The 24,442-nt window shown below is 49.6% G+C and overlaps 1 protein-coding gene across 1 annotated transcript; it reads right to left on the bottom strand.

Annotated features, from left to right (window-relative positions):
• Window positions 1–12,026: 12,026 nt before the first annotated feature.
• LOC149281013 (RING finger protein 145-like) lies at window positions 12,027–16,537 on the bottom strand. Its single transcript, XM_089499826.1, has 10 exons — window positions 16,372–16,537; window positions 15,737–15,845; window positions 15,052–15,143; window positions 14,338–14,573; window positions 14,002–14,177; window positions 13,723–13,863; window positions 13,427–13,609; window positions 13,048–13,195; window positions 12,501–12,857; window positions 12,027–12,380 (listed from the first exon to the last, which is right to left on the bottom strand). The coding sequence occupies exons 1-10, from the start codon at window positions 16,535–16,537 to the stop codon at window positions 12,027–12,029; spliced, it is 1,962 nt and encodes a 653-aa protein (XP_089355952.1).
• Between the last annotated feature and the right edge of the window lie 7,905 nt (window positions 16,538–24,442).

The raw sequence follows: 24,442 nt of genomic DNA, 5'->3' as shown, positions 1-24,442 counted from the left end.
GTGCCCAGCGGGGTCTTCTCCCCCCGACCAGAGGGCAAAACTCCCGGAAAGAGGCAGCCCAGATGTTAGTGAATTGCCCCGAGCTCACCGGGCTGGTCCTCTCCAAGCAGCGACAGATCCAACAGCGGCCAACAACTTACTATCCCAGAGAGATGATGCCCAGGGGTCCGGCGGATAGCGGGGTCCTCACCGTGCCGGGGCAGCCGGGCTCTGAGCATGGGCTGGCATCTGGGTCCTTGCCAGGTGTGTCCAGGCAGGTGGTCACAACTTGGGGTGGCACAGGGGGTCCAAGACGGGGGTGAAAGGTGGGTCCCAGTCTGGGGTGGCACAGGGGGCCCCAGCCTGGGGTGGCACAGGGGGTCCCGGCCGGTGGGACGTCAGGGCGCGGAGGACACTCAGAGGATGCTGCTCTCGCACAGGGCAGGGAGACACTGAGAGGCTGAGATCCGCCGGCAGGAGGCAGGGAGCCGGCTGCCCCAAGGGAGGCAGGAGGGGAGTGGGAAGCGGAGCTGACTCCCTCCTCCCTGACACTCAGCCCTCCTCTCCGCTCTCCCCATCCTCTCACTTCGCTGTCACTCTATTCTGACTGTCTCTTGCTGTCAGGGATCCGCTCATGTCTTATCCCTGCAAATGTCACCAGCCAGTAATTGCCCCCTCTCTATACCTTCCTGCCCCCTCTCTATACCTTCCTGCCCCCTCTCTATACCTTCCTGCCCCCTCTGTTCTCCTTGTATCTCTCTGTTATTTCTTTCCTTCTTTCTCTCCCTCTCTATTAAGTCTCTTTCTGTTCTTTTTCACTCACTTTTTCTCGTTCTCTTCCACTGTGTTCTCGTTCTCTCTCTCCTCCTGTGACTTTTAACTCCTCGTCACCCTGTTCTCTCCCTCTCTTCTCTTTCTCTGTTCTCTCTCTCTCTCTCTTCCTCTGTCTCTCTCTTTCTCTCTTCTCTCCCTCTCTTCTCTCTCCCCGTTTTCTAACTCCTCGTCACCTTGTTCTCTCTCTCTCTTCTCTTCCTCTGTCTCTCTCTTTCTCTCTCTCTCTTCTCTCTCTCTCTTCTCTTCCTCTGTCTCTCTCTTCTCTCTCCCCGTTTTCTGACTCCTCGTCACTCTGTTCTCCGAGTCTCTCCGTCTCGCTCTCTGTTTTTCTCCCTCTCGCTCCTGCTTGTTTTTCTCTCCTTTAAATCGAGTTTCCCCTCCTTCCTTCTCCAGGCGCTCAGATTACCTGCCCCCCCCTCACTGCACATGCCCCCCTCCTGTCCTCATCACACCCAGTGCCCCCCATTGACCTACTGCCCCTCTACTGCCCCCACACATCTATTGCCCCCAGCCACCTACTGCCCTCAGGTGAATTGTGAAGGGGGGTGAATTGGCTTCCAGGGGCAGTATCTCGGTAAAAGCCCCATTAACCCCACACACATAGACATGATATACTCCCGTTACCATGGTTAGGTGGCCCCTTTGGCCAGCTCTGGGGTGAACCCCCCCCCCCCGGTGTGGCAAGGAGTTCCCCGATCTCCACCAAAATGACATCATAATTCACTGCAGCTATGATGTCATGGCAGCTCTACGCACTAGGCGCCCCTGCCCAGTAAGGAGGCCGACTGCCTGCCCGAGATGCCCAAAGACCAGCAATGGCCAGCATAACACCCCATGGGGCCCCTGCCTCCGCCGGGCTAGCACCCGGGCCCTGTGCTTCTTGGGGCCACAAGGCTGACGGAGAAAGTGGAGCAGTCACCGGACCCCGCTCAGCGATAGCGGGGGATACGGTCACATGACATGTGACGCGTAACACAACGCCCCGGCACTCAACGAGTTAACTTTCCCAGATCCTGGTCGCTAGACCCCCAGGGCGCTCCATTAACACGACGAGCGCCTTTTACCCGCAAATTGCTTTTCTTTCCTTCTGTTTACTGAAAACAGCAACTCTGGCGGCTGATTAGAGCGGAAAACGGGGCTCCGCGTCTCACGGCAACCCAACAACGACACGCGTGACGCTTTAACCCCTTCAGTCCCGGACCCCTTCAGTCTCAGACTGTATCGGGACTTAAATGGTTAAACGAAAGCCGTGATATACAGTATGTTCATTCATCATCAGGACGCTGCCGCTGTCACCTCGGGGTCAGGCAGGGTCCAGGAAATACCCGACACCCTGACGCCGTTTCCTATTGGCTCGTTGGCATCCTCCACGTTCTAACTGCTCATCTCTCTAATCTTAAAGACGCGGAATTCTGTAAGGTTTTACTGAGAGGGTGGTAGATAAGTGGAGCAGCCTCCCGGCAGAAGCGGTAGAGGGTGATACAGTGAGGGGAGTTAAACATGCATGGGATATGTTGTCGCCAGGCGCATGTTGTCTTTACGCTGGCTGACAGATACAATGTAACAGAGCTGGGGGGGCATGTTACACGAAACGGGGGGGGGCACATGTAACCAGTGTGTAGTTAACCACTTCAACACCTCGGGGGGGGGGTCAGACTAATGCCCCTGGCCCCCCTCTATAACCCCCTGTGTGTTCTGCAAACACTCCCCCCATAGTCCAACATACCCTGTCACCGATTGGCTGTATGAAGCTGTCAATCAGTCTGAACTTCCCCAACTGGCCCATTGAGCTCTGAGGCCTGACTGCTCGATAGGCCACCAGCCCCTGGCCGACCTATCCCCGCGTCAGAATACCCGCTGCTTACACTACCGGTGCCTCCAAGGGGCACGGAGGATAATTGCCCCACGGCCTCCCGTCGTTTAGTGACTGTAAGCCCCCATGTTCAGGCGGCATTTACTCCCTGTCTATCCTTCATGGGCTTCCTTTTAGGGAATTTCTAGGGAAAAATAATATTTGCATGCCAAATTATTTCCGGCCTCTGTATTACTGGGGCTGACCTGCCCCCCCCCCCCCCGGGTGACCACCGCTCCTGCCCCAGGACACTTGGCAGTTATCAGACCGATACAACCCACTCCAACCGGTACCGGCACCGTGAACAGGTGAGTTGGAGCCGCTCTACCTCTGACGCCGTCCGCCCGTCCGGACACAGATATCCGCGGGGCTCAAATACTTCTATTTCTATGGCGTAATCTGCAGCCAATTACCTTCGTTTGGGTCGTCATGTAAGAAAACAACTATTTTATTTCATTTTATTTCTCGGCCCCTCTGCCAAAACGCGAGGCCAAAGCCGGCCAAAACCGTCATCTTCACGTCCAGAACTGTAATAAACAGAATGAAAGAAACGGCACATCTGCCAACGCCAGTCCTTCATAGCCATTCAGAGGACCGATGGAAGCCGCGTCATTGTGCGACCCTACACTGACACACTTAGTGAATATGGCCCATTCACCATCATGGGGGCCGCAGAGAAGGCCACGAGTATCGGCTGTAATCGGATCCCTGGCGTATATCTGCTGTTCTGTCATCAAAATGACCTCCGTGTTTCCACGTCTTCAGCAGATCCACATTTTAGCAAATACCAGTATTTCGAGACCAAAAATCATTCATTTTCTCAACAATCGGAATCAGAATCCGGGCCAAGATATCGGGATATTTCTGAAGAGCCGTTCATTGTGATCTGGAGCCATCTTTGCCTTTTTTCTGTTTTACTGAGAAACACACACATGTGAACATGATTAAAATATGTGGCGTAAGCCTGGTGGGAAACCCGCTTAACTGACATCTTGGCCGGGGAAATGCCAGACTTTATAGTCATCAGATGTGGTGCGTTGGGGTCCATGCCTAGGAACGACCCCCTTTTTCAGTAAACAATGTCAAATTTCCATCAAGCCTCCGGTCTCCATGCCCTTTCCCAAACATCTCTTGGAACGCGTCCATTGGGCTCGTTTGCAATTCACATACATAAGTTTGGGTACTTGGGCGTTCGGGTGGAAAGAAACAACGAATCTAATGCATAAAAACCAATAAGACCATTAGAGAGCCAGTCCCAGGGAACCCTGGACCATTAGAGAGCCTGTCCCAAGGAACCCTGGACCATTAGAGATCTACCTCATGTAACACTTGGCCATTAGAGAGCCTGTCCCATGGAACCCTGGACCATTAGAGAGCCTGTCCCATGGAACCCTGGACCATTAGAGAGCCTGTCCCATGGAACCCTGGACCATTAGAGAGCCGGTCCCATGGAACCCCGCGCCATTAGAGAACCTGTCCCATGGAACCCTGGTCCCTTAGAGAGCCTGACGTGGGTTTTTTCCGGTATTTGTACCAAGGTCTGGCTATTTGCCGACTCCTCTCTACTATGGGCAAAGAGATGTCTAGATATCTAGGGATGGTTGTTGAGGGAATTGGACTGTAGTTATAATTTCTTGTTCTTAAACTGGAGGTGCTATGTGATGTCTAATCAAGGTCCAACCGGAAAGGTCAGTAGAAAGTTTAACCTTTCATAGTGTTTCTGACACCTGGTTCGGTTCCTGAACACTACTTTGCCGCCGTGGTCTCCATGATTTTTCATACGCAGCTGCTTTTGAGTCTTTGAAGAACCATCACAGTCTCTTACTTAGTCTCTTATCCAGCTTCCCCTGTCGACAGAAAAGCAGCCAATGCCTTCCCAGGAATGGACATTTCCACATACATATCGCCGAATATTACATTAACTCGAAGAAGATTGGCGATCGTATCCACATCTTTAGGAAAAATTCCATGTTTTAGGACAAAGTCAGGGAAAGTGTCGATAAATCAACTTATCTGTGCCTGAAACTGATAGAAAGCGCCCGGTCACTTATGATTGAGTTTGGCCAGTTCGTTGCCCAATGTATCCGGCCAACAAGGAAGACCTTAGAACTCTACCCTACAACACATCAAACCTGAATGTCCCGGTTCCTAAGCCACCGCCTGTCTCTCCCCGTCCACATCTTGGATTTAGCCATCCATCTTAACCCTACGAATCTCTATGTCTTTGCCAAACTCTCCATCACTCCTTATAGACTGGATTACATTCCGAGGAGAACCATGAAAATATTGCTGAACTGCGTACCATTTCCTTGAACATTATTTGGAATGAGATGACCTCCAAAGTCTCCATGCTTGTTGGCTATACTGGCAGGTCCACGTGAGATCGGTCTTCCTGGGTGGGTGACTTTAAAACACTTATTGCCTGTGAATGTGGTTTAATCGTCTTTATTGGGACCGGCGCCAAGTCCTGGAAAGGATTCCTAACTTTTATATGTTTTCAGAGAGACGTTTGCCAGATTGTATGTTAACGAGGAATCCAGCTCCGTGAGAATACGGCTCTTTATTGTTCTTGGACCAAAGTTCTCTCGAGGATGAGGCGGTTAACGGATAGAATGAATGATGGATGTTCGAGAGGTAATTAGATACGACTCGGAATTATTATACATTTTCGACAGCATCTTCTGGCCCTGGAACAGATCTTGGACTTTCGATGAGACCGATATTTAATGGCAACAAATCAGGCAGAAACTAACACACTACATAGTATGGATTATAATCGATCATTCCGAGGATCAGACTCGCAGGGCCCCCAGTGCTCAGGGATCGTGTCTTATACTTGGTACGTCAGCTCTTGGGTCCACTCCAGTAGATGCCACCTTCTCCTTGGAACTTAGTTTCAGTTTGTAATTGTTTCAACTCATCACCTGCAACATTCCTCTTCTAGAACCTTAGAAAGGGCTCCATACACAGGAGACATAATATTAAAGCCGCGCAGCTGGGAGAGTCGGCTCCCGGGAAAGGTGCTTTTGGGTGAGATTTTACCCGGCCAGACAGCTTGGCTGACGGTCAAACCTACTTTGGCGAAAGCTATAATCACGCCGGAGCTTTGGGGTCTCCCTGTTCCATGCTGTAAGCTGTAGACCTTCCCTGTGATTTGTGGGACATCCTCGACACGCGTCCAGCTGAAGAATTGGAGGGTCTTGTTTCAGAGGAGTGAAAGTCTGGGCTGCCTCGAGAAGAGACTCCAGTTCTACTCATCTCCGCAAGGCGAATGAATGATTTATCGGAAGATGTGCCCGCGTCCGGCCGAGCCGCGGATTATGCCCTTGCATGCCCCGTGATGTGCGTGTCTGTTCTGTGGCCTATTACCGGTCTGATGATACAGAAACGTATTAATCCGTAAATACCGAGAAATCCTGCAGCTAACCTAATAATTTATTATTTCATTAAATCGCATGGTCTTTGGTTAACGCGCTCAACGCCGAGGGCAGGGGGGGGCTGCAGGCGACGGTAACTTCTCCGATATCTTCTTCCGCTGGTCCCACGTATATCATGTATAATGCGGCCCAAAGGCACACAGAGGGTCCGATCCTCCACCACCCCCTGCAGACTCGGAAGGGATTTGGGGTCTTCGTGCCAGGCGTATGATCTCCATCCCATTGCTGGCACATCTAGGGTCCCTACCCATGAACGTTGGTGTTTCGGGGGGCGCTGATGACTTACTGAATTCCGAAAAGGCTTTTTAATCGAGGCTCTAGCGCAGCCTTCTGGCACGAGGGGGTTTAAAGCCGAGCAATTCTAGAAGAGGAAGCGGAGAGCAGCAGCCACGCCGAACCCCCCCGTTAGAGAGGGAATTACCACGTCCTCCCCTTAATACCCCCATGCTAATTCCCTCACACGACGGAAGTCCTAATCACCTGGTGATGAGTTTACCCCCCGCCTAGCACTTGGCCCCTCGCTGCGGAGGTGAGAATGGCGGCCGGGTCTGGGAGCGAGGCGGCTCCGTGATTATCTTCTTATTACGTTGTGTATTGATTGCCCCCCTGCGTGGTGGCCCCCCCGGCCCCCCCGGAGCACACGCGTTGAACCTCAGGAGGAAGCCAGCTGAGTCTCTCGCTGGGTGATAATCAGATCAGAGCCGGCTACGGGCTCCATTTCCATACACCCCGGGGGGGGACCGGCCACAGGGAGCGGAGCGCGGCGGTCTATGTGGTTTTAACCCTTTCTGTGTCAGCGGGGGGGGTGGTTGACGCATTAAGGGATATCTTTTCGTATGATATTTGCTGGCAGCCTCACCAAGTCCTCAAAGGTCTGTGACATCACATATGACAACATAATAAAACACCCACTCACATATACTCCCAAGAGACCTCAGGGGTCCGTTCGTCAGATGGCGGCCCCCGTCTAGTCTGTTTCTCCTGTTGTAAAGACTCAAACCTTAATCAGTCGTTGGTCTTGTCTTAGATTCAGGAGCCGTATGTCTATCCCATGCATGTTTAATACCCTCACCGTATTACCCTCTACCACTTCTGCTGGGAGGCTGCTCCACTTATCTACCACCCTTTCATTCCATCTCAGCCTCTGATCTTCTAGTGTTAGATTCCGGCCTCTTGTTGTAACTTTTCTCCTCCTTTGAAATAAACGTCCCTCCCGTCCTTTATTAAACCCCATTTATGTATTTAAACGTCTCTCTCCCATCCCCCTCTGTCTCTTCTCTCCCCCAGCCGGGCATATTGAGATCCCTTGGGACCAAACTAAACAGGGACATCAAGTGACCTCCTGGATCCGGGCGCCCACTCCCCATTTAACATCATTTAACATGGATATGGGGCGATTTGTTATGTTGGGCAGCAGGGGCGGCTTCCTCGGACCCAGGAAATAGCGGTCTACGGAGGCTGAGGTTACAGAGCAAGGTGGAGGACGTTCAGCGCATCCTTCGCCACAGACCTCTCCAAGGGCCTGTGATGTCCATAGTGTGTCCTCGGCCGACCGGGTCAGTAACGCACTGCTCCCTATACAACGGAACCTCTAAACAAATCAATGGATCCCTATAGATCAGTTCCAGGCTCCCTCTGCCGATCATCTAAATCCACTCTCCGACCGGCCATCAATCAGCTGCATTGATCGACGTCCTCCAAGGTATTCAACAAAACGCTACAGAAATAAAATGCGTTCATTACGCGCTCAGGAACATTCATATTTAATACATCAGACCGTCTGCTACAGGGTGGACCGACTCGCCCAGCCTACAGCATATATTATATTATATATATATATGTCCCCATACCCATTCTTTACATATATATATATTTATTAATTTATTTCAAACTAGGGGAAGGATTTTCCTGCCGCACCGCTGAGTTCCTCCTGGGCCGGACGGCAGGATCACACTGAGAAACTGCTCAGGAGAGTCAGCGCGCGAAGAAATACCTTCCCCCAGCTCGCTACAAAGAAAGTTCCTGTTTGCTTCCAAACACAGCGTTTAGTGGAAGGTGATATTTTTTATCAGCCAAAAGACAAAGATCTAACGTCACATAAGCTCCGTGGACCTCAGAGGTCTCTTCCTCCATTCAAAGACTCCACAAATTTTAATGAGGTTTCCAAATGAGATAAACACGTGGGCCACATATACATTTAGGATGTATGCAGGAGGAATAAACTTACGAAAGGTAAACGGCACATTACATGTAACGGGTCAGCAACATGTGACACGTCTGACAAATGGCTGATGCGGTCCCCACATCTGCTAAAGAGGGGTCTTGGAGGGTCCGCGCAGCTGCCTTTTACTAAATAAAGACAAAGTCAACATAGAACTGAAAAGAAACTGCATTTCTTGCGCTGTCAGCACTGCTGGGGAGGAGGGGGTTAAAAAAAAAAACGTCTCAAAAAGAAAAAAATTTGTTTTACGGTATTAATACGGACCGGGACAGATTGTGATTTGAAAACCGTTTAATTGCCTCTCCCTGCCCCCCCGCCACCCGGTCCCCCCGGCTCGGCCCCCTTGGGCCGTTACACCACTGCGTGTTCTAGCATTCCAGTCTCGTTAAAGATGATGCTAAAAACAGACTGTAAGCTCCATGGGACAGGAGCCTCCGATCCCAATGAGAATGTCTGCAGCCTGCGGCACTTATTGCATCTCCCGTTCAGTTATACGGTAAAGTGCTGAGTACATCTAATGCTTCAGAAAAATATACATACAACATACGCGCTACAACAGCGCCTCCTGCTGGCCGCCGGGTGACGAGGTACCGGCAGCAACCGAAAGCCGGCGTTAGATGGCCTGAAAAATCCTCATCGGCCGCCACATTCCACGTTTCTACAGATAAAACCATGAAGCTCGCAGCGCCCTCTAGTGGACTTGGGCCGTATGTCTATCCCATGCATGTTTAATCCCCTCACTGTATAGTCTCTACCACTTCTGCTGGGAGGCTGTTCCACTTATCTACCACCCTCTCAGTAAATTTTTGTGTGGTCATCCTACAATCGAGCAAATACAGCATTTCAACGTCCGCAGTACTCTAGGTGAGGCCCAAGCATCTGTAAAGTACAACCCAGCATTCTGCCTGCTTTTTTCCACCCGTTTATTGCATTGTCTCCCCCATTCTTCTAACATTAAACTGCAGCCGCTGCGCTCTCCCCCATTCTTCTAACATTAAACTGCAGCCGCCGCGCTCTCCCCCATTCTCCTAACATTAAACTGCAGCCGCCGCACTCTCCCCCATTCTCCTAACATTAAACTGCAGCCGCCGCGCTCTCCCCCATTCTTCTAACATTAAACTGCAGCCGCCGCGCTCTCCCCCATTCTTCTAACATTAAACTGCAGCCGCCGCGCTCTCCCCCATTCTTCTAACATTAAACTGCAGCCGCCGCGCTCTCCCCTATTCTTCTTACATTAAACTGCAGCCGCCGCGCTCTCCCCCATTCTTCTAACATTAAACTGCAGCCGCCACGCTCTCCCCCATTCTTCTAACATTAAACTGCAGCCGCCGCGCTCTCCCCAATTCTTCTAATTATCTGAAATCCTCTGCCACACGAGGATTTCCTTGCACCGATATACCTAAAATTGCTTTATCTCCCCCCCTGGGCATCTCCTCCTCCGCGTGTGATTTGGGGCATCTAATACTCTTTGCCTCCCCAAGTTTTGCATTCGCTGCCACCTTCCACATTTTGCGTCACTTTTTCTCACTTATTTGCCGCGTCAACGGAGACCCCAGCGGCTTCCTTTATCTTTTACTAAAAAGTTTAACTCAAAGTCTCCGTTTGTAAAAACGAAATCCAGTGCGGCCTCTTTCCTCGCCGTCTCCTCCTCTACCACCTGCCTCGGACTCAGTCCCTGTACGGAGGACGTCTTTACACCTGGCTGACCCAGGCTGCGTGGTTTTTCCAGCTGACATCAGGCAGGTTAAAGCCCCCCACAGCGATAACCTCGCCTTTCACTGACACGTCATTTATTCTGGTAGTAGATGGCCGCTCCGCCGCGTGTCCAGGGGGCCTGAATATCTCACCGCCGCGAACAACCCCCTCGCTACAAAGTTACCTTTACGCTACTTTACATCCCCATCCCCCTCCTGCCATCTCTGTCCTTTCTGTATAACGGATCCCGGTTGCACTGATCAGTGTACCAGGTCCCAATAACCGCCGCTAAATCCACTTGATCACTTGTTACGATGCAGTAGGCGCAGGGATCTGATTCCAGCATCAGCGTACATCACTCTAAAGCAAAGGCTTTAACACACGTATACCTCATCCCAATGGGCTGGGAGGCGAGCGGCGTTACCCGGAAACACCTCGTCGGTCTCCTGCACGTAGTTTACTCGCCTGAAGCGTCCTGGAGAAAGACGCAAACTTTTTATAAACGCTCCCCATTACCCCAAACGGGGCTGGAGCGAAAATAAAAGCCACGCGGCCCATGGCGGGAAAACACGGCCCATGGCAGAGGTGATTAGGCGGCTATGTACTTAATGGCACGCTGGGTAATTTGGGGATGCAGAAGAGCTGGTTGGGCCGTTTCCCACTTTCAGGGACTTTAATAAAAAGGGTCCAGGAGCCCTGAGGAGCGACTGGTAATCCGACCGACTCGCTGCCGGTTTACATCGCAGTTATATATATATATATCTCTATAGAGAGAGAGAGAGATATTTATAGAGATGATAGATATATATATATAAGGCTCTGGGCATAGTTTGGACGTCGGCAGGTGGGGAGGGAGCGACCAACGAGCAGCAGCCGACGCTACAGATTACAGTCGTTTATTCAGCAGCTTCTATTCGTATAAAAGGGGAAAGGTTTTAGGTGAAAAAAACAAAAACCTTCGAGGAAATTAATTGGTATTTCTGGGAAAGTTCTGCGCATTAAGGCCAAGTATAAGCATTTTGTGCGGGTCGTTCTTCTTTCTGCACGAATCGGACGTCGGTATCATTTTGGCGCGGGTTACGATCCCCCCGGTCACTAATACTCCGTTACGGGATTCCCTGCGCACGGCCGGACCGGTCCAAGCGCGGGTTCCGTAGACTCGTCCGCCGGCGGCCGCCAGGAGATCCTGAAAGCCAAGGCTGTCGATGCTACGCTTCAAAGCCTCGCTTCTTCCTGAGATGGCTCCGTGGCGCACAGGCTGCCGTTACTAGACACGGGGTTCCCGGGAGGCATTTTGGGCACCCAGCCTGTAACACAATCACCCCCCCTCTAACAACGTAATTATCCAGACGCACGATTTCCTCCAACGATGAGGTATGACATCATAATTAACGAGTACGGCGGCCGTCGCTTGTGCAGTAAATTCCAACGTTTCTTCCGATCCGATGTCGGCTTCTCTGTCCTTATAGATAAGTAGAATTACTCTCGGGTTTTATGTACCCAGCGCCTGTTTATTAAAGCCTCGGCGTTTCTCTTTCACGATTGCATCATAACAATTTCCAGATTACTTCGCAGTGATTGTAACGGGTTCGTTCCGGTCTTGATCCCCCCCCACCCCCCCATGTAAATCCTGTCGTCTACCAGTTGCTCTTATTTTATTCCTATTATTTCCTTTTAATTCCCTGAATTCTCTCTCACTTTTGGCCACCTCTCCTCCCATCGCAGCTTTTGCCCGGTGATCTGCCCCTTCCCCGGTCCCGGCTTTTGCCCGGTAATCTCCCCCTTCCCCGCTCCCGGCTTTTGCCCGGTGCTCTCCCGCTTCCCCAGTCCCCGGCTTTTGCCCGGTGACCTCCCCCCCTTCACCGGCCCTTTGCTTTACTCCAGTATAACTTTCCCATTCTGGCGCTAGATGCTTGTGATGAAGCAGCTTCCAGCCCCGTGCTCCTTTGGGGGGGGTCTTTAGACCCCATTCTTTTGTGTGCCCAGCATGACTCCCAAAGCCTTCCTTTCAGTCACTCATTCTCGCATGGAGACCGTTTTCATCCTCCAGGTCTGATCCCCCCTCTTCACGCCGGTCCTCCTCTTTATCTTCTCCGTCTGCCATCTTGTCTTCTGTCTTTGTATCGGAAAGACCCTCTGCCATGCTTCCTTCCGCGGAGCCGGCTTCCTCCACATCAGGCAGAACGTCCTCCTCTTCTCCGTCCTCGTGGCGGGCCTGGGATTCTCCATCACACCTCCCCGGGGTAGGTGGCTTCACCTTCTGGTGGCACATGGGGCAGGTGTCCTGGACATACAGCCATTTCCGCAAGCAGTCCCCATGAAAGAAATGGTGGCAGGGGGTGATCACAGCCGCAGACATGTCCTGAAACGGCAGGGGGAGAAGAAAGTCACTCAATGCTCCTCGACTGTAAGGGCAATCAGTGTTGGGAATCAGAGGTCACTTGGCCAGCCTCGCCACTAAAGCCCCCCCCAGAAGCCATACCTGGAAGCAGATGGCGCAGACATCGTTGTGGGCTCTCAGTTGCACCTCGGTGGCTTGGGGCAAAGAGTTTATCTTTCTCACGGCCTCTCTTCTCAGGAGGAAGCTTTTCCAGCCGGTCTGCGCCCGTAACCAGACGTTAAAGTAAGAATGGACGATGATGACCGACACCCCCATCCAACTCCATTCTCCGAAGATGGACTCCCAGGCGCCGTAGGCCACCACGCAGAGCGCCACCACGAACTCCACCACGCGGCTCACCGCGTTCACAAAGTAAATGATCTCGTCCATCTTCTCCACCGGACTGTCTTGGAACAGCTCGATCATGAACACGCTGTAGATAAACAGGGTTCCCAGGACCTGGAACATGGAAACAAGGAGGACATTAGCAGGTTGGACTCCGACCCGCATTCTCCCAGAGGTGGGGAGGAATTAATGTGTCTTGGATATTCCCGGAGATCTGTTCACCTTCCCGATAGGAGGATGCAGAGAACCCGAGGAACGGTAAAGCCAAGAGCTTCCTCACCGACTCCGACGAGATCCACGTTACCTGCAAGGAAGTGAGCATGCAGCTGGACAACAGGATCAGCAGCCAGAAATCCATGTGGAACAAATGGGAGATCTTGAACGCCATGTAACACGGGAAAAACAAGAGGAAGAGACACATGCTGACCCCGCGGAAATGCTTCCACACGCTTCTGGGGGGAGAAGAGCGGAAAATGAGCCGTGTGCGCCCCACAGAAATACGTCTCGTGCGCCTCCATCCGTGAGAGCCCATTAGCGTTAGAAAAGGGGAGGGATTTATATATATATGTAAATATATATATGTATGTATATGAAGTGTCAGTGTGACAGGTATTTAAACATGCATAGGACAGGCACACGGCTATCCTGAATATAAGACCAAGGACCGATTCTGTGATGAGTACCTGTTTCTCGTGGCCCCCAGTGCCAGCACCACGGGGTCAGCGATTTCTATCATGGACTGAAGGGTGGATGTGATTACGATGAAGAAGATGATGCTGAGGAGGAAGGTTCTCTGAAGGACCTGGAGATCCAGAAGTCCGGTCTGAAGAGCCAACAGCATCAACGTGACGCCCTCCGTGACGCCTCTGCACGGGGAAGAGACGTTGGTTAGGAGTGTTTGGGGACGGTGAGATGAGACGGGAGGAGAAGGGCTGGGTAACCCGTAGCTGTACACGAGCCGCGCGGTAGCGCTCCTCACCTGTGCATGACGTTGCCGTTCTGAAAGGCTGAGTATCCCACCAGGTAGAATCTGCAGAGGTTAAGGATTCCCAAAGCCAAGTAAGAGACGGTAAACGTCAGGCCGATGAGACTGTAGGGGGTCCCGCAACACTCCGCAACGCTGCAAAGAGACACAGTGACAGCGAGCAGGAACAATATTAACCTCACAGTACAGTGAAAGCATACTCCCGGCAAGCGGCCTGCACAGAATATCCTGGATATCAGATTAATTCCAGTTTAAACCAGTGACGGGGGGTACCTGCTGAGGAAGATGAAGAGCAGTCCTTGTTTACTGAACGCTCCCGGCTTGGAGGACAGGAACGAGTACACGTGGAGGCTGAACATCACCAGCCAGAAGACCAGGAACAGCACAGGAACCGCCAGCCGAGTCCAGAGAGACAACCCCAGGGCCACCAGTCTGTAGCCCTCCAGCATCTGCAGAGGACACCGCCATTACCAGCCGGTATAAAAGTAAGGAACGCGCGACGCCAGCCTTCCCCGGCCGGTAGGCATCAACTTAGAGATTAAGACACAGACTCTATTAACCTGTGATGCGGCACGGTGAGGAGGACTTCACGCCGCTGTGATGTCATACCTGCGCCACTTCTTCACATGCCTTCCTGCACAGGCAAAGCATCGCTCCCAGGTTGGATACGAGGACAGAGACGATCACCATCAGGGTCAGCGTCACCGAGACGGTGTAGAGATGGGGCAGGGCGTGGAGAGGGAGTCCAGCTAACCGAGCCAAAAGCGGCAGCACCGGGGCACTAAACAGCCAAGCGTGACGCGTCCTCTGGAGCAGAGAACACAGAGTGCCGACTATCACCAGACCTGCAAAATATCATCAAATCTTCATTTACTAAGAGTTTTAACTGAAACCGCAAACCTCCGGAGAGCTGAAACGCGTCCTCTCCCTGCGCATGCACCGTGACGGCCAGCAGCCCAAGGAGCTTCTCCTGCGGGACGGGCCGAGGGGGCTCTGCATATTTCATACTTAAATCAGCGGGCCGGCCCTCCGCGATGCATAAACGGTTAAATCAGTGAAATAACTTTCGGGAAGTTTCCCGGCATTAACTATGCATTATACAGGGCCGGCTGAGCTCTCTCTCTGCAGGAGAAGATCCCAAGGTTAGCCCGCTGACCAAGCAAACAAGCCAGCGGCTCTGCAGAGCGTTTCACGAGAACGAGCAGAGAGGGTTAAAATACCTCCAGATGCCCCGGAATTCCATATAATATGTTAACGAGGCGGGTTTACTGCTAACCGCGGTGTCACGGCGAATGCAGAGCAGCTCGTTATGGGGCGGCTCACCGGTGAGTGTGCTGACGTTTCGGCTCAGGGTGTGGGGGTCCTCGTAGGCAGCACCGATGAAGCCAGAATCCACTTCCTGGTGTATGTAATCCCTGGGGAGGAAAAAACACAAGAATCTACCCTCTTCCGGGCAGAGACCGGCTTCTTTCCAACCCACCGCGTCCCCCGTAGCTTTCTCTGTCCTCCCCAATGTTCCTCCATGCACGGAGCAGGGCAGCGCTCAGCCATTATACCCCTATGGGTGCTGCTAGGGTACAAGCGCCAGCCGACTCATCCGAGAGCCCATAGGGATGTTTTGAATAGGGGCACTCGAGCCATCACACGCACTTTAATGCATACTCCTGCATGGTCTTTTTCCATTCTCATGGCGGCCCCCCCATGGTGTTCGATTCAGAATTCGGATTCATTGCAAACCCCCCCAGCTACCATGTCCGTCTGCTTTCCACGCGTGATGTATGTTCAGCCCGACACGGCTCCTCGTACACGATATACTTACTGTCTGTCAGCCGCGGCCCGGCAAGCCCCGCGGGATGAGGTCCGGGACTCCTTTCCAGCAGCCTTTTAGAGGCAAAATAGCTGGAGGAGGAGCTTCTACCTCAGATAACTTTTATGCTAATTAGGGCCTTCTACACTACAGCCGGCAGAGACATTAAACGTGACGCACGGAATTTCATCGCCGCCTCACCTGGCCGTCTGGTGCGCCACGTGCAGGAGCAGAGCCGTGAGGAGGTGCAGGTAGATCCTCACCAGGTATCGCAGCGGCAGCAGGAAGAGCACCGCGCAGCCCAGGTGACCTGGACGAGGAGAGCGAGACCGTCAGCATCGCGACAGAACACTGCGAGACCGCTTATAAACCATTGTACAGCGCTATGGAATTTGATAGCGCTATATAAAACAATAATAATAACATACGAGTATACCCCGGCACCTCCTTTACTTAATGAAAGGGTTAAACGGCCGTCTTCCCTTTTGGCGGGAAAACGTGAGGAATGGAAGCGCAAGGGTTGGAGCGTTCCTTTAACATATATAAAGACCCAGCAGGAAGTAAAGAGCGCAACACGCAATACCTTCCCCCTCAGAGAGCGACTTCAAACACCCAAAGTTAACTTACACCCAATACAATAAAGGATATAAGAAAATAAGATCGCCGAGCCGACAGCTACAATTTTAACCAGGAAATCCTTTACATTAACAACATAGTCCCTCCCCCTCCCATATGTCGATTCCTGCAGCAGTTATGAAGCATGTGACACAGATCTGAGTGATCCGGTCTGCAGAGGGGTCGGGAGGGTATCCTGGTTCACAGAAGTGCCTCCTTACCCAAGTAATAAACGTTCCACAGATAGTCAGACTTGAGAAACGTTGTTCCGTATAACGGCCACCTGAGGTGCGCGGATCCCTCGACGTCCCAGCGGTACAGCAGGTCCAGGAGGACGATGCTGGGGACGCGGAGGATGACGTTGGCCACCGATTCCAGTCCCGCCATGTCACTGAGGAGAAGTCAGAGGGTTTCAGGGGCCGGGTAGTCACCGAGTCCCAACAGAAAGGTCCAAGAGATCGAAGGGTTAAAAGAGGCGACAGCGCGTCACTTTCTCACCCCCACTCACGTAGTGAGGTCAGAACGATGTCAGAGCTTAATGACCAACCCCTAGCCGGCGAAGTGACGCCGCAGCCTCCTACAAATCCCAGGGCCTCCCGATTCCCGAACGCATGGAATCCCATGAAACAAGAGGAAGATCCCAGCGGGACCGGGGCCCCGGGAGGTTACCAGGACTGGGGCCCCGGGAGGTTAGCAGATTTCCAGGGAGCCTGTGAGAAAAAACAACAACTATGAATCAAATGCCCCTGCAAAACCATGGGTCGCACCCCACTTTAAAGACCCCCCAAGGGGCTCGCACCACCCCTTCACTTCCCCCCTGCCCAAGGGGCTCGCACCACCCCTTCACCTCCCCCCCTGCCCAAGGGGCTCGCACCACCCCTTCACCTTCCCCCTGCCCAAGGGTCTCGCACCACCCCTTCACCTCCCCCCCTGCCCAAGGGGCTCGCACCACCCCTTCACCTTCCCCCTGCCCAAGGGTCTCGCGCCACCCCTTTACCTTCCCCCTGCCCAAGGGGCTCGTGCCACCCCTTCACCTTCCCCCTGCCCAAGGGGCTCGTGCCACCCCTTCACCTTCCCCCTGCCACCGCATAGTCTCGCTTTACCCCCCCCTGACAGAATCCTGCCCCACTCCATTATATCCAGGCAGGGGACACCCTCTACATTTTACCTATTTAAGGCTCAGGGGCCACATCCTCCATGACTCCTGAATCCCTATCCTCATTACACACCTTTCAATCACTATAGGGCCGAGAGGCCGCAGATCCCCGGCGTTGCCTGAAATCCAGCCCCTCGTGCAGTTCCACGTCACCAGCTGTCACTTACAGCACGACCCCTAACCTGCCAGCACACCATAGAGAGGTGAGGATGGAGCGCCGTACACCTTCAGACACACCATAGAGAGCAGCGGACAGCGTGCCCCACGCTTTCTCGCTTACCTCAGCGTTGTGGTTATAGAGCGCCCCCTGCCTGGGGACTGACGAACAGAAGATAGCCCGCCTTCTGATACTCGTTGATGCCATGTCCGCCATGTTGACTGATGGCAGAGGTTCTCTTGAGGCCTCACACGCCCGGTATACTCAGTGATGAGTAACCTGTGTGCAGCCCGGTGCTCTCTGTAGTTCCCGGGCACTAAGCAGTAATAGGCTTCGGCTTTTCTTAAACTGAACGGCATGAAGCATCTAAACGGAAAGCAGCAATTAGATGTGTTTAGGGCCCTGTTTCTGAGTCTTACTCCATGTTATATTATGATGTAGGTTGAAAAATTACTAATTCGGGCCCGTTCGCAGTAACTATATATATATATACATACACATGTGCGTGTTATATATATATATATATATATGTATATGTGTCATGTGTGAGCGAGTGTAATGTATATATTTTTGTGTGTGTGGATACACTATGTGGACATAAGTATTGGGACGCTCCTCTTGTGACACAATGGGCCGTTCTGAGGAGCTCAGTGAATTCCAGCGCGGAGCCGGAGTACTGTGATCAGGGAGCCGGGGTACTGGGATCAGGGAGCCGGGGTACTGGGATCAGGGAGCCGGGGTACTGTGATCAGGGAGCCGGGGTACTGGGATCAGGGAGCCGGAGTACTGGGTAGTGATGGGAAGTTCGGATCATTAAAGTGAATCGGATCATTTCGATTCGTTCACTGAAATGATCCGATTCATGATCCGGATCTTCGGATCACTCAGTGTGTCTGCACGGAGTTACTGTTTTCCAGTAACTCCGTGCAGGCACACTAACGATTGGCCCCGCCCCTTTCATTATGAATCCTCCCCCCTGCCTCCAGTGATGTCAATGAAGGCAGAGAGTCGTTCAAAGATTCGGATCTTACAGGGATCCGAATCTTACAGTGATCCGGATCACTGTAAGATCCGGATCACTGTAAGATCCGGATCATTGTAAGATCCGGATCTTTGAACGACTCTCTGCCTTCATTGGCATTGTAATCATTCAGAGAATGTCACCATACTGTTATAAATAATACATTAATAATCACTGCCCCCAGGATTTACATTCCCCTTTACCTGCAACTGCACCTTAAGCTAACTTTATTAAATTAATTAAATTAACCCTCACCATTAAATTAACCCTAAACACCCCATCAACCATGACTGCCCTAAAATTAACCCTTAACACCCCATCAACCATGACTGCCCCTAAAATTAACCCTTAACACCCCATTAAGCATAACTGCCCCTAAATTAACCCTAAACACCCCATTAAGCATAACTGCCCCCAAATTAACCCTAAACACCCCATTAAGCATAACTGCCCCCAAATTAACACTAAAGACCCCATTAAGCATAACTGCCCCCAAATTAACACTAAAGACCCCATTAAGCATAACTGCCCCCAAATGAACACTAAAGACCCCATTAAGCATAACTGCCCCCAAATTAACCCTAAACACCCCATTAAGCATAACTGCCCCCAAATTAACCCTAAACACCTCATTAAGCATAACTGCCCCTAAATTAACACTAAAGACCCCATTAAGCATAACTACCCCCAAATTAACCCTAAACACCTCATTAAGCATAACTGCCCCTAAATTAACACTAAAGACCCCATTAAGCATAAATGCCCCTAAATTAACACTAAAAACCCCATTAAGCATAACTGCCCCCAAATTAACCCTAAACACCTCATTAAGCATAAATGCCCCTAAATTAACACTAAAAACCCCATTAAGCATAATTGCCCCCAAATTAACCCTAAACACCTCATTAAGCATAACTGCCCCTAAATTAACACTAAAGACCCATTAAGCATAACTGCCCCCAAATTAACCCTAAACACCTCATTAAGCATAACTGCCCCTAAATTAACACTAAAGACCCCATTAAGCATAACTGCCCCCAAATTAACACTAAAGACCCCATCAACCATACCAATTTATTAGGTAATTTATCTGGAGTACATGCAATTAATTTAGGGGCAGTTATGGTTAATGGAGTATTTAGGGTTAATTTCAGGGGCCGTTGTGGTTAATGGGGTCTTTAGGGTTAATTTCAGGGGCCGTTATGGTTAATGGGATCTTTACGGTTAATTTCAGGGGCAGTTATGGTTGATGGGGTATAAGGGTTAATTTTATGCTGATGATTGAGGGTTAATTTAATTAATTTAATAAAGTTAACTGTAGGTGCAGTTATAGGTAAAGGGGGGCAAACTCAGGGGAATCTAAATCCTGGGGGCAGTGTGAACATTATTAATGTATTTATTTATAAAAGTATGGTATCAGTGATTTTCTCTGAATGATTCGAATCTCTGTAAGATTCGGATCCTTGTAAGATCCGGATCCCTGTAAGATTCGAATCATTCGACTCTTCGGATCATTCGACTCTTCGGTTCATTCGACTCTTCGGTTCATTCGACTCTTCGGTTCATTCGACTCTTCGGATCATTCGACTCTTTGAACGAATCTCTGACTCTATGAGTCATCGTTCCTGTGAGAATTAATGAGCTGTAACCTGACCCCAGAGTGCTCTGCAGATGACTCACAGCTCTAGGATCAGGTTACAGCTGCATGATGATTCACAGACTGAACCGCTACAAACGAATCGTTCAGTCTAGTGAACCGACTCATCCGGATCACTAAAAAGAACCGGATCAAATGAACGATTCGTTCATGATCCGGACATCACTAGTACTGGGATCAGGGAGCCGGGGTACTGGGATCAGGGAGCCGGGGTACTGTGATCAGGGAGCCGGGGTACTGTGATCAGGGAGCCGGGGTACTGGGATCGGAGCGCGGGGAGCCGGGGCAGGAGCCGTGGTCTTGTGATTTGAGCGCACGGTGCCGGGGCAGGAGCCGTGGTACTGTGATCGGAGAGCGGGGAATGAAGGGGGGGGTGATGACTTCATATTAATGTGTCGGTATTCAGAATGCGATGTCATCAAAGCCCCGGTTGGTGTAACGGTCAGGTGTCTCAATACTTTTGTCCATATAGTGTGTACATATAAATATATATATATTGTAGATATATACTTGCATATAGTATGTATTTATGATCTCCTGCTCTCAGTAGGGATCAGACTTCCGACGGTTTGCACTCCCAAGCAGCTAAGAAGTTTTATTAATGGGTAGATTTGGACAGGACACGTCGTATACCCAAACATGTCAGGTGATCATTAGTGTGCAGGGTTAATGGCACCTACCTTGCCCCTTGCGATGAAGTGAAGCCACACACTGGGATATGACATCGTATTTTAATGCACAACTTAAATATGTGGCAAGGTGACCACATGGGTGCTGTCAGGATCTCCCCACACACCATGATCCTACAAGACTGAGACAGTGGGAGTAAAGCTATGGATACCATGCTGAAGCTTAGTGAATAAGATCCCTGAACGTACTAGTGAATAAAGGAGGGGGCAAATATGGTGTTAATGCTAGAACCTGGAAGGGGTTATTCTGTATAAACACCAGCTATGGACCCCCTGGACAAGCAGATGTGTCCGGCTCAAGCTGCCAGTCAGCCGCAAGAATCGGTCGGATCACGAAAGAGGATGAGGGCAGCCGCAGCTTCCTCCTCAGGCGAGTCCTCTTGGTTTCTTCCTTTTTTGAAGAAGAAGAAGAATGCATATTAAAGTCTGCAGAGGGTTAGGGTTACTCACACACTACTTTCATGTGTGATCTTCTGTAGTGAAGCTCGATAGAATGGCTAAGTCTTAATTACCTATCCTGACACTTTATTTATGAAAGGAACGGACGTCATTAGCATTCCCATAAAGCATCTGCTCAGTGTGGTGCTTGAACAGGGAAAGTCTCCAGAAAGATCACATTACTGATGGCGACAGCATTAGGGTTATTTCCCAACACACGTCCAGGGGGCCGGGTGTAGGACCACCTAACAGAGTGCGTGGGTTGCGAAGACTCAGAGGTTTTGTTAGCCAGGATTACTAATCGCACAGAAGATACAGCGTATGAATACTATATAGATAGAAATACCTGATGAAAATATCTGTACCGTATTGGCTCAATTATAAGACAAGGTTTTTTCCAGAGCAAATGCTCTGAAAAATACCCCTCGTCTTCTAATCGGGGTCGTCTTATAATCAGACTTCAAATAGGTCTGACTATGAGACTAAGATCCAGATCCCCCGCAGCGATGCAGGGGACCTGGATCCTCCTGTGTTATGCCCCCCCCCCAACTTACCGGTGCTTCTGAGTCCCCGGTGCTTAGTCCGGGCAGCGTGTAGAGCTCTACGCGATTCGCGTACACAACTTCCGCTCAAGCGTGTAGAGCTCTACACGCTGCCCGGAGTAAGCACCGGTAAATTCGGAGGAGGGAGGGGGTGTTAAATGGGGGGCATAAGGCAATTCTGGAGGCAGAGTGCTCTGTGAAATGCCTTTTAACCCCCTTAATGCCACTCTGTCTCCAGAAATGCCTTTTAACCCTCTATACGCCACTCTGCCTCCTGAAATGCCTTATACCTCCCTATATGCCACTCTGCCCCATAATATGCCTTTTAACCCCCTAAATGCCAGAGTGGCATATAGGGGTATAAGGCAACTCTGGAGGCAGAGTGGCACATAGGGGGTCAAAAGGCATATCATGGGGCACAGTGGCATATAGAGGGTTAAAAGGCATATCATGGGGCACAGTGGCATTTAGAGGGTTAAAAGGCATATCATGGGGCACAGTGGCATTTAGAGGGTCAAAAGGCGTATCATGGGGCACAGTGGCATATAGGGGGTATAAGGCATTTCTGGGGCAGATGTGCATAACTGGGGGGGGGCAGGTTGTAAAAAAAAGGAAATAAAAACAAAATGTTTTTCTCAATCAAAGCTTTTATTAACAAACAATTGTTCACATAGTTTACATGAACTAACATTTACTGGTAAAACTTTTTCCTATAGGTTTGTCTTATATTCAGGCTTTTTCTTTTTTCCTAAATTAATATTCATTAATGCGGTATTTTTTTTTATTTTTTTTTAAATTAATATATTTAAGGACTCCAATCCATAATGATATGCCTGTCCCTGGGCTGTTTATCTAGTGCCCCCTACTAAAGGCATGTGTGACCCACCTTACCACCTCTGTAAAACAATGTATGCCTTGTTATCTATTCATTAAGGGACTTTTCTTGAAGTGGGGTAGCTGTGACTGTATAACTCATAGTTAAATTGGTGGGATTTTACAGTAGAAATCTCATACTGTTAACTATGTTTTGGTTTGGGTTAATTGACTTATTTAGTAGAAACTCCTCCTGTAAAGACATTCATAAGGTATATTTTGTGTTATTGGAAATTTTTTAGCCAATTGCAAACTAAAAAAAAAAAAAATCTTGTAAGTGATGTCACCTTGCAATATACAGATTGGCCAAATGGGAGACACTTATTTTAGGGTATAAGTTTGGAGGCAAGGTTTTTTTTTTTTTAAAAAAAACCTTTGAGCTGACTGTGACAAGTTATTTTTTTTTTATTTTTTTTTAAACTTTTTGCTAACGTACGCACGCTGGGACCATGAGTCCTTTTCTTGTATCAAAGGTACTGCTAGGAAGCAAAATATACTTTGATGTCATCAGATGACACAGTATCTTTTTTTTTTTTTTTTTTCAAACAGACAAACAAACAAACAAAAACAAATTCGATTCCATTATAATTTACTAATTTCTTATCCAAATTCTACTAGTATTATTATTTTAAATTTCTAACTGGAATTGCTCTTCTTTCAAGGGTCTAGATTACCTTCAACCACAAATTTTATTCTATCCTCCCAGAGACTGCGAATATTAATGTTCCAATGAGTTTGTGTCAGGATTCCTTTTTCCATATTAAATTGACATATTAATTGAGCTTTTATTTTGGCCCATGGGATTATCTCTGCAGCACGCCAATTCCTGGCGATCACTATTTTTATAGCAGTCAGTAGATGTACCAAGAATTGAATATCTTTTCTTTCCTTATTAGGTAAGTTTAAGTGCAATAAAGCCCTTTCCGGAGTTAGTTCCCAGTCTGAGCCGAATTTATTTACTAGCCTATGTGAGACCCTTTGCCAAAGTTTTTTGATAGGATTTCAGTTCCACCATATGTGGAGCATGTCTCCTTTTTTCTGCGCCACATCTCCAACAATTTGGAAGATTGTTGGGGAACATTTTTGCCAGAACAGAGGGAACTAAATACCAGCGATTCATAAGTTTGAATTGGAGCTCATTTAGGTTTAAACAATGTATGGTATCGTATATTATATTTAATGCTTTACTCCATTCTTCACTGTTTATTGTAATATCTAAGTCCTTCTCCCATTTTGTTAATGCGTGGTAGATGTTTTCAGTTCTACATAGCTTAATCAGCTTTAACGATTTTGTTAATAACTTCTAATGTTGCTCTACTTCTGCTAGTTGTTGAAATGAGTTGAGATTTTGAGTATTCCCATTCTGCCATAGGTTTTTTTGAAGAAAGCTTTTTACCCTTAAATATTTAAAATATTCTCCTATTGGGAGATTGAATTCAGTTTGTAGTTGGTGGAAAGTTTTTAGCATGTCTCTCTCAGTTAGATCTTGTATCTTATTTATACCTAACTGTTTCCACATAGATAAGTTTAAGTTTTCAATCGCATATTCCAAATAGGAAATAGGAAGACTAGTTAATATTAGGCCCTCTAATCCCAATTTTGATTTAATCCAATGCCAATTGCTTACTACCGTAATTGCTCGATTATAAAACGACCCTGATTATAAGACGACCCCCCAAAATCTGAATATTAACTTAGGAAAAAAAGAAAAAGCCTGAATATAAGACGACCCTAAAGGAAAAAAGTTTTACCAGTAAAT

Source organism: Sceloporus occidentalis, unplaced genomic scaffold (assembly GCF_023333645.1).
Source record: "Sceloporus occidentalis isolate IW3139 unplaced genomic scaffold, rSceOcc1.0.p SCAF_140, whole genome shotgun sequence".
NCBI lineage: Eukaryota > Metazoa > Chordata > Lepidosauria > Squamata > Phrynosomatidae > Sceloporus > Sceloporus occidentalis.
The sequence above is the reverse complement of the archived record's forward strand: the minus strand, read 5'-3'. Positions and strand labels throughout refer to the sequence as shown.